This window comes from Podarcis tiliguerta, assembly GCF_965153285.1.
Source record: "Podarcis tiliguerta genome assembly, chromosome: 7".
NCBI classification, from domain to species: domain Eukaryota; kingdom Metazoa; phylum Chordata; class Lepidosauria; order Squamata; family Lacertidae; genus Podarcis; species Podarcis tiliguerta.
This window is the reverse complement of record NC_139540.1, coordinates 77,664,858-77,678,627: the sequence shown is the minus strand read 5'-3', so window position 1 is coordinate 77,678,627 and position 13,770 is coordinate 77,664,858. Positions and strand designations below refer to the sequence as shown.

Here is a 13,770-nt window from a genome sequence, read left to right as displayed (position 1 = left end):
AAGCCATTTAAAGTAGATTTAGAAAATGGATGGAAAAACCCAGTGATGTTGCTTTTTGTGAACTTAACGGAGTTCTAATTTTTATTACAACACAGAACAGCATAGATTACAAATAGAATGTTGTATAAAGTGCATATTTTCTAATGCCCTGGACAAAAATGAGAGCAATGTAATTTGCTTACCAACATTCTCAACTAAAGCTTTTGTATTTCACTTTCGTTACAGTTTTTAGCACTTCCGTAGTTCTGGACAGTTCTGAAAACTGCACACTTTGCATGGCACCTTGATTTGGACTTCAAGGTTCTTGTCCTTCCTTTGTATAATCTGATAATGTTCTGTTTAGCTTGTGAACTGCACTCGTCTTGAAGGCCACTCTGAAGCAGTTTGCTCTTTGGATGCTGTTTACATGACGAATGAGTCTACAGGAGAGTTAAATATACTTTTCGCTTCTGCGGCTTCTGACTCTACTGTGCGAATCTGGTCCAAACAAGGAACAGAAGGTAACTTTCTCTATTGTGCTTTGTAAACAGATTCTTTCAAGAAGTCACATTCATGTAGCAAAGTTTAGTGATATGTATCCATAACTTTAGGAGAATCTGGATTTCTTCCAGTTGGAATGCACTGGTTTCGAATAGCCACCAGTTGTCTAGCTAGCAAAAATATTTTTTTAAAAAACAGTTTTGGGTGTGTCTATTTTCTTTTTGTAAAGCTAGCTGGGAATATAACTGAAGAGTGATATAAAAACAGCATAAAAATAGCAGAAAGGTGGCTAGTCAAAGTTAGGAAAGTATTCAGGATATGTTAGAACAGAAGTTCTCAGTTATAATTAGGCAAGCTGAACAAACACAAATCATAGTCATACTTTCATCAACTTGGAGGACAAATTAATGTTGTACCGATTCCTGGGGGGATAGGTCTGTTAATGATTATTAGCCATGATAGCTAATAGAAACGACATACCTTTAAGTGCTAGAGATTGAGGATAAGCCATAGGAGATGGCAATTACTTTCGTGCTGTACCTGTGAGCTTCCAAGGCATCTGGGTAGCTGATACTGAAATGGAATCCTGGACCCATAGCCTGAACAAAAGAAACCCCAGATCCCTCCTGGAGCCCTATTTGTGTGTGTGTACCTCCATACATGAATGCCCCACTTCAGGCAGGTCAAGTTAGGAGTCATGGCTGGTATGTGCATCAGCATCTAGGAGAGAGGCTAGCTTGTATATTCTAGAGAGCCTCTTCAAGCATACAGGACACTCAATATTCAACACCTGAATAAGGCTCAGACCTTAAGTACTTTCGATATCTGATGTTACCGACATTCATCTGTCCTGGGTGACAATGGAAGAGTGTACCTTTGGGGGTGAAGTCAAACGATTGGAAAGTTACAGTATCTGCTGTCGCTGTAAAGAGAGACATGTTTTGTTGCAGCTGGGGCAGACGAAGGTGTCCGGTTGTGCTGCTCCAGATGCACCCTGGCATTTCTTCCCTCTGTGCTCCTCCTAGCAGTCTTTCCTCCTCTAGTCACTGCTGTGGGTCCGTGACCTGACTGACTGTCTCCAGGCACTGTAGTCATCTGCAAGGGATTCCCACAAGCTATACATCTTGACAAAGAAAGGGCAAAGGCAATAGCTATGTTGTGTTATGCCGAACCTTTACGTCACTTGCCTTGTACTTGCCACAATGCACGAGCCCTTAAAATTGTTTCCTATAATAAGGGAGGTAGAGGAATTTTGTCCCCCTGAGACACCTCTCAATGTGTCAAGGTCAGTGTGAGTTTAAAGGAGACCTTGCCAAGTCGTTCTTTCATTCGGATCTACTGTAACCTCTCCTTATCAGTTTTTCTATACCTGAGTCAGTTTCTCTGTTGCATTTCTTTATGATGTATAATCCTTTAGGTTAATCTTGGGTGAGTTTTAATTCTTTGTAGCTGTAATTAGCAGCTTATCTCTTTGGTTCTACATTGGCTGTCTGTCATGTTGACTGCTGGTGTGCAAAACTATTCTCTCTCTCTCTCTCCCTCTCAGTTAAATGTCTTCAGACACTGCTATTTGGAAATGGATTTGTTATGGATGTTTCTTTGTCCTTCCTGCCAGACAGCAACAGTAAGTGTGTCTGTGAAACTGTTTAATCATTTAAAGGGATGCTTAACTGGTGTCTTAAGCATTTTAGTCGATGTAGTTGATGGATGGCAGCAAATTTCAAAGACTGACTCAAACATTTTGTTTTAAAGTGTATTTCAAAAGTGCAGTACTGGGCTCCTAATATCTGCTCCTGTGAGTTCCCATTTTCACACCCACCCACACCACTGTGACTTGACACTAATTTGACTTCCGTACTGCTTTCTTTGCCATGTTGCTCAATATGTTTAGAGGAAATGTGTTTTCTTTCTTGTGTGCACCGCATTTATTGGTAAATGTATCAAAGGAGATAGTGAATGTTACTTTTCCACTTTCAGCTTTCTATTCAGAGAATAAATGCAAGCAAAAATTGCATAGTCTGCCATCTGAGCTGTGATTCTATCCCTAAACACTGAATATTCTCCCTCCGTTTGTTTTCACCTTCCTCCTTCTCTCTGTTGTCTCCCATGTGTTGAATGTTAGGTTGGGACAGGCCCCTGCCTTTTTGGTTATTACTCTGTTAAAGCACCATGCACATTAATGGTGTTATGGTAACAAAACAATTTATTGCTTGGTGTGTCTTTAAATGATGGCCTCTCAGCGATGCAGGAGTTTTAGGTTTGTTCACACCCCCTCCCTTACCTCGTCACTGCTGGGTGGAAGGATGGAACTGAGAGGAGGGATATCTGCTCCAGATGTTGTGTGTTTTATTGGAAAATGGTACCTCCTTTATGGTTGCAACCAAGTATCCCCATGTTTGCTGCAAATGGATTGTGGTGCAGGTCTGGGGATAGAGCCCATTCAAATAAATTCAGCTCAGCTGGATGCTTGTGATTGTATCCACCATGCCTGATGCCAAAATCAATACTGACTTTTGGGATTATCAGACTTGTCAGAATGATGCATTTTAAAGTTCCCTTTGACCCTTTAGTAGTGAATGTCTGCTTTTAAGTTCTATTGTATTTATAAGTCAATATCTATACATTATCCTTTTTGAGAAAGTGCTTATGAAATTAACTCTTTGCAGATGAGCAGGTAATTGCTGAAGTGGAAGTGATTACGTTGGGAAGTTATTGGTGTTGTGTCGGGATCAGTTAGGAGTTGCCATTCACCTGTTGTATTAAAGTACTTTTTAGTAGTGGGATTATGTGGGTTGCATGCATATAAAACAGTGATTCTGTTCATAGGAGTTGGATTTCCAAAACACTGGAATGATGCATAGGCAATCCTGATATATTATCTTCATCCCAGGCTCAGCATGTGTTTCATGGTGCTATTTATGGCGATCCAGAAAGTCATCCTCTGCCCTAGGATAAATAGATACATTAGTGCAGGAGCATAATATAGAAAGGCAGAAAATTTTGTAATTTGACTTTTAGCAGAGTGGAAAGCAGCATAATTCCTTATTTTTTAAATTTGTGAAATTATAACTACTCCAGCACTGGATATTCTACAGATTATGAGGTTTTTTTTATAGTCCTGGAACTGTGTAACACACCCTTAGAAAGTACCGTATTTTTTGCTCTATAAGACGCACCAGACCACAAGACGCACCTAGTTTTTGGGGGAGGAAAACAAGAAGAAACATATTCTGAATCTCAGAAGCCAGAACAGCAAGAGGGATCGCTGCGCAGTGAAAGCAGCAATCCCTCTTGCTGTTCTGGCTTCTGGGATAGCTGCGCAGCCTGCATTCGCTCCATAAGACGCACACACATTTTCCCTTACTTTTTAGGAGGGAAAAAGTGAGTCTTATAGAGCAAAAAATACGGTAAGTCCCATAGCATTCAAGGTGTGCTGGCTTCCTGGTACTTTGGCATAGGATTGCAGCCTTAGGCTCCTTCCCTCCCTCCTTCCCCCTCTTTCTCTCTCTCTCTTCCTCCTTTAGTAAATGTGGTGTACTCCCTTGTGTCCATTTTATTTTTCTCTTAAAAATAATAATGAAACAGCAAATTTCCACTGACTGCTTTGCCATTTCAGTACCGGTACTGGCTTGCGGTGGGGATGACTGCAAAATTCATTTATATGTGCAGCAGGATGGACAGGTAACTATTGTTTCTGTCTCCTATCCCATGAATAGTATGTCATGTTTTTGGTGTTTTGTTGTGACTGTGATTGTGTGGGGATAAAATGGAGGTAGGAAAAACGAAGTTGAATACGTGGGAGAAGTGTTTACAAATATTGCTGTGGTGTGCCTTTATATTGAATTTTCAAAATGACTTTTAATTTGTTTATATTCCATTCTATTTGGAGGATTTTGAGCTTAGACAAATAATGTGTTTTGGGTTTAGTTGTGTTCCTTTCAGTTCACATTTGATGTTAATTGACATCCGTGCTAGCATTCATCATAGACAGGTTGTGTGTGTGGAATTGTTCAGCATGCCTGCCAACTCGTGGTGACCGATGTGCCTATTTATCCCAATTAGTTATATACCACCCTTCATTGAAATTAAATGCCAAACAGTGCAACCCTATACACATTTACTCAGAAGTAAGTCCCAATATGTTCAATAAAGTTTAAAGGTAAAGGTACCCCTGACCAGTCGCAGTCCAGTCGCAGACGACTCTGGGTTGCGGCGCTCATCTCGCTTTATTGGCCGAGGGAGCCGGCGTACAGCTTCCAGGTCATGTGGCCAGCATGATTAAGCAGCTTCTGGTGAACCAGAGCAGCGCACGGAAACACCATTTACCTTCCCGCCAGAGCGGTACCTATTTATCTACTTGCACTTTCGATGTGCATTCGAACTGCTATGTTGGCAGGAGCAGGGACCAAGCAATAGGAGCTCACCCCATTGCGGAGATTCGAACCGCCGACCTTCTGATCAGCAAGTCCTAGGCTCAGTGGTTTAGACCACAGCCCCACCCGCGTCCTTCTCAGTAAAGTTTACTTCCAGGTAAATGAGTATAAGACAGCAAGCTTTAAAAGCCTGCAGCTTTGCCTGGCACCTGAAAGAACACAACCTTGCTGGGGAAAGGCATCCTACAAGCTCAAAATGGTCCTCATTGTGTTTGTCTCCTGCTTCATCTTAAATGAAGAGGGAACAGAGAGAAAACCCTTAGCTAACTATCTGAGAAGGTACTCCTTCAGGTCTCCAGATCACTTTGAATCAAATTTGGATTGGAGAGGCTGCCATTGGAGCTATCTCAAATAAGCTCTGCCTGTCAGAATCTGGGCCGCTACATTCTGTACCAGCTGAAGCTTCTGAATAATCTTCAAATTAAGCCCGATGTATAATGCATTACAGTAATCCATTCGAGAGAGGTTACCAGGGCATGGCTGACTCTGACCTCACCGGTGAACCAGCTGAGGCTGCCAAAAGGCACCCTGTGCTGTTTGAGCTCATAGCAACAAAGCTGAATCCAGAAGAACCCTCAGGCTGTAATGCAGAGCATCAAAATACAGATATTTGTGCTACATAAGGATACTGGTTTGTTTCAGTTTCAGAAGACTTTGCTGCTCCACGGCCATGAAGACTGGATAAGAGGGATTGAATGGGCAGTTTGCGGTAGGTAGGGCATGCAGCAAGGCATTTTTAATAATCTAATGTGCCATATAGAGCAAGATTACTAGGAAAAGCCAAGCATCTGAGATGGTTTTAATCCCCCTTTCATATATGCAAGCATAGTATTTGAGACCCAGCGGGACAGCATGCAGAAACAAGTAGGACGGCAGAACTTGATAATGAGAGTGCTGTAATTTTTAACACTATACTTAGATGTTTATTTTTATAATTCCGCTGGCATTAATTTTCTTCTCCACATTTTGAAGGCAACATTGCTAATAAGGAAAGATAATTTCAGAGGATTTGACTATATAATGTAATAGGCAAGTATTCCATTTTGGATAATGTAGTAACGGAATTGTCCGTTCAGTCTGGAGTAGCCTGCTTCCTAGAGTTCAGCCTTTGTTGAAACAAAGAGGGACAATTGTGTCTTCCAGTGCAGGTGCTTAGCCTAGAAGTATCAAGGCCTTAACACCTGCATCTTAAAAATGGTAATTGAGGTTCTAGGGCAGGGGTCAGCAAACTTATGGCCCGTGGGCCAGATATGGCCTAAGGGGGTTGTTAAACCGCCTGCTCAGTCAGTCCCCATGAGGAGCTAAACCGGCTGCTGCGCTGGTTTCTCCACATGGGGACTGACTTCCAGGACGCAGCTGCGTCTTCCTATTGGCTGCAGGAATTTCCTGCAGCCAATAGGAAGCCACAGACGCCTCCCCCCCCCCCCCCCGCCATGGCGCTGAAAGCCAGCGGGGAAAGCCGGGCTTGTATGCATGCTCCCACGCTCGGGCGATCCGGCCCGCCAGTGGAAAAGTTTGCTGACCTCTGTTCTAGGGAAACTGGATTCTATGCCCACTTCTACACTCTCTGGTTTTTCTGCTCCTCCGTGGAATCTCAGCATATATGTAACCTTGCCCATAACTTACAGCTTTGCTCTGTGTAGCACATGTTAGAAATAGAGAATCTTAGAAGATACTGAATCCTGCCCCCCGCCCCGAGAAACCACGTAGCACTATCTTTCCACAAACAGATGATTTTGCCAAACTATTCCATCCTAGATTCAGGTACGTATTCCAACCTGCAGAGCTTTCCTTAGATTATGTGAGGCATTTCTTCAGTATTGTAGCTAATATGACAGTGTCATGTTCATCCCTCTCCACACTAAATGGTGCTGACATGCGCTACAGCAAAGTATTTATTTTGGTATTCGTTAGCAACCTGCTCATGGCAATACTGATTTCCCTGGGCAATGACCTTCCCATCTTTAAAATCTTCCTGCTTTTCATTTATTTAATTTTGCAAAAGACGGAGATCTCTTCTTGGCAAGCTGTTCCCAGGATTGTCTGATAAGGATTTGGAAGATGCATGCAACTTCATTGCTTGTGGAAGCCCAAGATGAGGAAACCATAAGGCTGAAGGAGAATATTTTCACCGTGAAAAATGACAATGGTGAGTCTCTACTTTACGAATAGCTGTTGCTTTTTCTGAGGCAGTATGCAATTGTTGTCAGTAGGGTTACATGAAAGTGTTGAACCTGAAGTTTGCCAATCTTTTTTTTTATTATTATATGTTTTATTTTGACCAAATAATAATAAATAAGAATAAAAATGTGCACCCCACCCACAAGACCATTCCATTGTCAATATCCAGTCTCCCAAAATTTCAACACCTCTTGTGATAGTTTGACCCCTTTCCGTTCAGCATGACCTCCGGTCCCCCATTGTGGTTCCCAGATTACATTCTTTATCTGCGCACTAAACTTTGTCTCCTCTAGGTTGTTTCAATTTCATTGGTTTTATAAGATTATTCTATTACATGCAGAAAGTCAATCCAGACCTGCCAACAGATTTATATTTTTGCAATGTTCTTTCAAATAAACTCTGTATACATCCACTTCCTAGTAATAATAACTCATGCAGCTGTCAATAAATCTGTGAGCAAGTCCTTCATAGCCTGCAAACTTTCCACCCCCTCGTAAATTGATAATAATGCCACCTCTGGACTTTTGGTCAGCTTTAACCCAGCGATTTCTGTTGTCTCCTTAAACACCCTTTGCCAAATTTCTTTTACATATTTACACCTCCACCACATGTGGACATAAGCCCTGGTTTGCCATTCTTGAGTTTCAGATTCTCCTTTCCTGAGAATAATTCACTGAACTCATGCTGTATGACTATACTAGCAAAAGGGCCAAGAGAGATGTGGCGTTTCTGCGTGCTTTGTTTCAGCTAACCTCATAAACTTCAGCCCACTCCTGTTACACCATCCGTTCCTATTCCTGGGCAGGGATTTAACCTTTCCTACTGCATAGCCAGGTCAGCAGTAGAGTACAGAAATTGCACAGAGAAATATATTGAATCAGCTCAGTCTAGTGAGACATATTTGTTAATGGAAACAAGTTTGTTTGCACATATCTCCATTATCAATAAGAGGCTACATTTTCTGTATGTTTGAGAGGCGTACCTGCATTCAGAACCCATGATTTGCAGATGTGATGCTGTACCACCCTATCTGCCTTTCCCAAACAAACTTCAGACATGTGAGGTCGTACTTAGGCTTTCACATTTTGTTGTGGCATCTATTTGTTGTGCCACCTATCCACACTATGGCTGGGTGCTTCTTGACAATTTGCTAGCATAACTCCATAAAGGTAAAGGGACCCCTGACCATTAGGTCCAGTTGCAGATGACTCAGGGGTTGCGGCGCTCATCTCGCTTTATTGGCCGAGGGAGCCGGCGTACAGCTTCCGGGTCATATGGCCAGCATGACTAAGCCGCTTCTGGCAAACCAGAGCAGCTCATGGAAACGCCGTTTACCTTCCCGCTGGAGGTACCTATTTATCTACTTGCACTTTGACGTGCTTTCGAATTGCTAGGTTGGCAGGAGCAGGGACTAAGCAATGGGAGCTCACCCTGTTGCGGGGATTCGAACCGTCGACCTTCTGATCGGCAAGCCCTAGGCTCTGTGGTTTAATCCACAGTGCCACCCGCGTTCCTATAGCATAACTCCATACTGTCCTTGCTTTTCTATGCAAAACTGTAGTTTGTTTGCTATACTTCTAAACACACACACACACAAAATGCACACAAAGTAACATTCTGTTTGAAACAGCCCCAACCATTGCAAAGCAGCTAAAAGAGACAAATAAGGTAAGGTTTGAGAAGAACCTCCCCTGCTGTATGCAAGACTCACATCAATGACAGGAACGGAAATGTGGGGGTATTTCCTTGGTTCTTTTATAGATATAAGCTTTGAAGATTTTTATTATCTTTTTTCCTCTGTGGTAGGTTCAGATGCATCTTTTGCTGTTACGCTGGACTCTGTGTTAGCTGGACATGAAAACTGGGTATATGCTGTTCATTGGCAGCCTTCCTTTCCCAAAGGTAAGAAGTATGTGAGCCGCAAATTGGGGGACAGCTAGACATGGCGAAGAACATTGGATTGCTGTGGGTAATGGAACACCCATAATGACTTCTCCCATACCTTACCTGTGTGTTGTGCATTTCCCCATTCCAGTGTGGCAGCTGGTGATGTGGAGTAGAGGCTGGGAATTGCAGGAAATGATATTGATTCTACCTGTAGCTCATTAACTTTTTCCTATAGTCCTGATTCTGTGTGGGTTTGGATTTTGGTTATTCTGCATTGTCTGTCCTTAGGGTTGCTCCAGCCCTAACATTGCCAGTTGCTGAATCATTGCAATAATCACAGTGACCACCAGCCTTTTCAGACCAAGGAGGCACTAACACTGACAAGGGGGCTCCTTTTTTCTTTGCCTTTTAAAATATGCATCCAGATTTGTCTTTCTCTCTTTCCCTTTTCTTCTATTGAAAATAGCAACATTCAGTGACATTTAGAATCACAAATGCTGATTCTTTTGGAAAACCGCCATTGCTTTGCCAGTGCAGCCTGCCTTAAGGTTCATCTCATCCTATGATTTACCACTTAATGTGTCACGAGTCGCCAGTTAACGACCAATGATTCACAAAGTGCTCCATTTCCAAATAGTGACTACACTTGGCACTTCTGGGTGTAATGTTTTCTCTTGTGATTGGAACTGAATTTGTGCAGTTTGTAATGTATGGAGCCAGAACCATCTGCAAACATTCCCTTTTAAAGCAGGGGCAGTAGACAATTACTACGGCACCTAGTATCCAATGTACAAGACTTTTGTCTGTGCACCCTTCTTGGAATACTGTAAATTGCAACTACATGTTTCTCTTCTCTTCAGCCCAACACAGTTTGTTCTGCAGCATGCCTTTGTAGAATTATCTTAACCTTTGCTATCCCGAATGCAATATGTGAGCTGCAAAAAAGCATGCTAGCATCTTCCACAAAGGTAAATTTTCTCCTTGCACTGTAGATGGCAGGATGGAACAGCCAATGAGGTTGTTGTCTGCTTCAATGGACAAAACTGTGATCCTCTGGGCTCCAGATGATGAATCTGGGGTGTGGTTGGAACAGGTAGGCATGTTTTATACGTTTTCCTCTCTTGCTTTCCCTGCCCACCCCCACCCCCCTGCGGCTTTAGAAATTAAGTAAAGGGAGTATGAGGTCATATCCAAGCCTAAAAAGAATTCAAGTGGAAAGTATTGTAATTGTAGCAGGCTGTTCCTTCAGTGGAAGAGTAAACAAGCAACATTCTGCTGTATTTAGAACCACAAAAACATGATTTTTAAAAGCAGCAAAGACTTCTGTGTGCATATGGGGGCAAGGAGGAGACTGTGCATGCAGCAAAGAGGCCACACACATTTGAAACCCGTCCAGCCTGTCTGCCTACACATGGATTTGAACTGAAACTTAAGTACTTGCCTTTTGCTGGAAACTTGGTGTTTTTCTTTTTAATAAACCTTTGGCATCTCTGATGGCACAACCAGATGTTCCCAGCTTCAAGTACCCTGCACCAGTACAATTTAGCTGTTACGGATAATAAATACTGATTATTATCCCGCCCCGACCTGGCCACAGTGATCCATGCGATGGTCATCTCCAGGCTTGACTACTGTAATTCGCTCTACGCAGGGCTGCCCTTGAAGCTGTCCCAGAAACTCCAGCGGGTACAGAATGCTGCAGCGAGGCTCCTCATGGGGTCTCTGCCATGGGAGCATATTCACCCAGTGCTTTTCAAGCTGCACTGGCTCCCGGTAGAGTACAGGGTCAGATTTAAGGTGCTGCTTTTGACCTTTAAAGCCCTTCGTGGCCTAGGACCCTCGTACCTACGGGACCGCCTCTCCTGGTATGCCCCACGGAGAGCCTCAAGGTCCATAAATAACAACACCCTAGTAGTCCCAGGCCCTAAGGAAGTTAGATTGGCTTCAACCAGAGCCAGGGCCTTTTCAACTCTGGCTCCGGCCTGGTGGAACGCTCTGCCTCATGAGACCAGGGCCCTGCAGGATCTGATTTCTTTCCGCAGGGCCTGTAAGACAGAGTTGTTCCGCCTGGCCTTTGGCTTGGAGCCAATTTGATTCCCTCCCTCTCTTTCTTTTTTCTTTTCCTTCTCCTCCTCCGATGAGGCTACATTTTAATATTTTAATGTTCCATTATTTTAATGTTGTACTTTACTTTTGTTTTAAGTTGTAATCATTCATCTTGTTTTTATTATTGCTTGTAAGCCGCTCTGAGCCCGGCCTTGGCTGGGGAGGGCGGGGTATAAATAAAAAATTATTATTATTATTATTATTATTATTATGAATTTGTCTAAAAAAAGAATTTAAGCCAGCTAAGCCAATAATCATCATTTCACCTTGGAATGTTTTGTTTTTATTGCAGACTGCCTGTGAACTCAGGAAATAAACGTATCAAACAATTTTTAAAATTAAGATATATTGGTGATAAATATGGGTGGCAGGGCTTGAATCTATTTTTCTGTGTTGTTTGTACATATAACAGGTGTGTGCCTAGACCCTGAACTAATGGTTTCTTAATTTTTTGAGATCAATAGCAATTAATGCTGCTGTAACTGCGTTCTTTTAACTTCTCTTTTGCGTGTAATTCTAAACTGTAGATGAAGTTTTGTTATTTTGTTTAGGATTAAGTCTTTAGCCATCAATGAGCAGATTGACTGGCGGCTGACTCATGTATTTTGTGTTCAATTTTTCAAAAAAGGTCCGAGTAGGAGAAGTGGGTGGAAATACTCTGGGGTTTTTTGACTGTCACTTCAGCCCAGATGGCTCAATGATTCTTGCTCATGCTTTCCACGGGGCGCTGCATCTTTGGAAACAGACTTCAGCAAACAAGGCAAGAGAATTTATTTATGTTGCTAGAGAGGAAAATGTTCACGGACTCTTGTTGTATAGTAAGCCGTGGCTTTGTGCTCAAAAGATACACTAGATTGGATATCTATTCTGAACACCTCAATTAATCTAAAGCATTGATCTTCTTAATTTTTTTTTTTTCCTACCACAATTAGTAGCAAACAAGATTAAATTTGATGGGATCACTGGGGTGTGCCTTTTGGGCTCAGTGGGTAGTAAACATCACACACACACACACACACACACACATATATATATAAACATCATGTATCAATATTATATATGTGTGTGTGTGTGTGTGTGTTATATATGATATATTGTTTTGTGCTGGGTCAGTCCATCTGGCCCACTCTGGTCTACCCCACAGCAGTATCTTTCCAAGATCTGTGAGACAGGACAAACCTTTCCCAGCCTTTTAACTGTAGATGACAGGACTGAACCTGAGACCTTCTGCTTGCGAAATGCACATGCCATTTCCAGGCTAGCTCTTAGTAGGTATGAGGGGGGTGGATAAAATGCCATTGAAAGAGAGGATCATGTTGCCTTCACTGTACGTAGCATTTTTAAATGTATAAAAACATGGCAAAAGATGCCCTTCATTGTAACCAGCAAGGTATGCATATGACCATGACCTCATTTTATGTGGCTTGAATCCCATCAAAGTTCCTTGGTTCCTGTTTGTTTCCTCCTTATTTTTCCTGGCTTTTAAAAGACCCCCCCTTTCCCCCCCCCTATGTAGCATCAGAACAATTGGAAGGGGCAATATTTTATTGGATAAAAATAAATTGATGAGATGTGTGTGCGTGTGTGTGTGTGTGTGTGTGTGTGTGTGTTGTTATTCCCCACTCCCCACCACTGTTTTTACAGCTCAGACTTCTGCTATGTGTTTGTGAATAGCATGCTAAAGTTCAAAAGGAATGCCCTTTTCTTGCTTTCTCAGAACAGTAGCTATATTGGTCTATTGTAAATATAACAATCCTTTGTATACTCATTTTAGAGTCACCCCATGTAACCTAGTGGGGTTTGCTTTTGAGTAGACCTAACATTGGGAATTCAAATTTGAGATGGTCATTGTGAAAATTGAGGCAGGGCAGTTTTTCTTCTGGATTAGTTAGTTAGACATTTGGCTCTGTCCATTATTGGCCTCCAAGGAAATGTGGTTCCCAACCTTGTCATACTTTACTCTCGTCCTTCATTGGACTATCAGCTGCTGTTAGCAGATCTGCTGACACCTCCCTCCCCCCAAGTGCTAATGCTTTTCTTTTTAGCTGCGTGCTTCATTTATAGTGAGGTCTCTATATTTAACAGATAGCTCGTTCACACGTTATATAATATCAGTGGTCTTGATTTAATAGAGAGAATGGACTCCGGAAGTGGTTATTTCAGGGCATTTCGATGCCGCGCAAGATGTGATGTGGGATCCAGAAGGAGAATTCATCATCTCTGTTGGTTCTGACCAAACTACAAGAATCTTTGCTCCCTGGAAAAGGGAGAACGAAGCAGAGGTATTTATTTATTTTATCTTTTCTACAAGCTTGCGAAATCATCTGTAAGTCAGTAGGTCACAAAATGTGAAACTTGAACAATGGCTCGTCTCTAATTTCTCAAAAACCATTTGCGCTGTACACTGATCTGTAGTTTGCTACTATGATATTACAATACTGCGGATGTCTAAAAATGTCCAGTTCTTGCGCTAAAAGGAGCAATTCAAAAATTATATCTTGCTTTTTGCAGACTTGCTGCTAATTTTGTCATTGTTTATGCAGCATCCCCTTGCTCTGTTCTGTTTCCTTTAGAGGAATAAAATATATTAAAGAGAAATTTAGAACCAGTAAGTGGAGGGAGTTAAGACTTAACTTGGGGATACCTGTTCAACTTTTGGCAGAGATGCTTTCCTGCAACCTTG

The 13,770-nt window shown here is 42.2% G+C and overlaps 1 protein-coding gene across 3 annotated transcripts in view; it reads left to right on the top strand.

Moving 5' to 3' along the window:
- Nucleotides 1-13,770, top strand: part of ELP2 (elongator acetyltransferase complex subunit 2) — a 53,362-nt gene that overhangs the window by 8,167 nt on the left and 31,425 nt on the right. For all 3 annotated transcript variants that reach the window (XR_014513360.1, XR_014513361.1, XM_083449358.1), the window contains exons 4-12: nucleotides 344-500; nucleotides 2,027-2,104; nucleotides 4,097-4,161; nucleotides 5,556-5,622; nucleotides 6,919-7,062; nucleotides 8,901-8,996; nucleotides 9,974-10,074; nucleotides 11,716-11,847; nucleotides 13,220-13,369. Coding sequence is in view for 1 of the 3 variants with exons in the window: in XM_083449358.1 (XP_083305484.1) it covers nucleotides 344-500; nucleotides 2,027-2,104; nucleotides 4,097-4,161; nucleotides 5,556-5,622; nucleotides 6,919-7,062; nucleotides 8,901-8,996; nucleotides 9,974-10,074; nucleotides 11,716-11,847; nucleotides 13,220-13,369 (990 nt within the window). In the remaining 2 variants the exon portion in view is untranslated. The remainder of the gene's footprint in view (nucleotides 1-343; nucleotides 501-2,026; nucleotides 2,105-4,096; nucleotides 4,162-5,555; nucleotides 5,623-6,918; nucleotides 7,063-8,900; nucleotides 8,997-9,973; nucleotides 10,075-11,715; nucleotides 11,848-13,219; nucleotides 13,370-13,770) is intronic.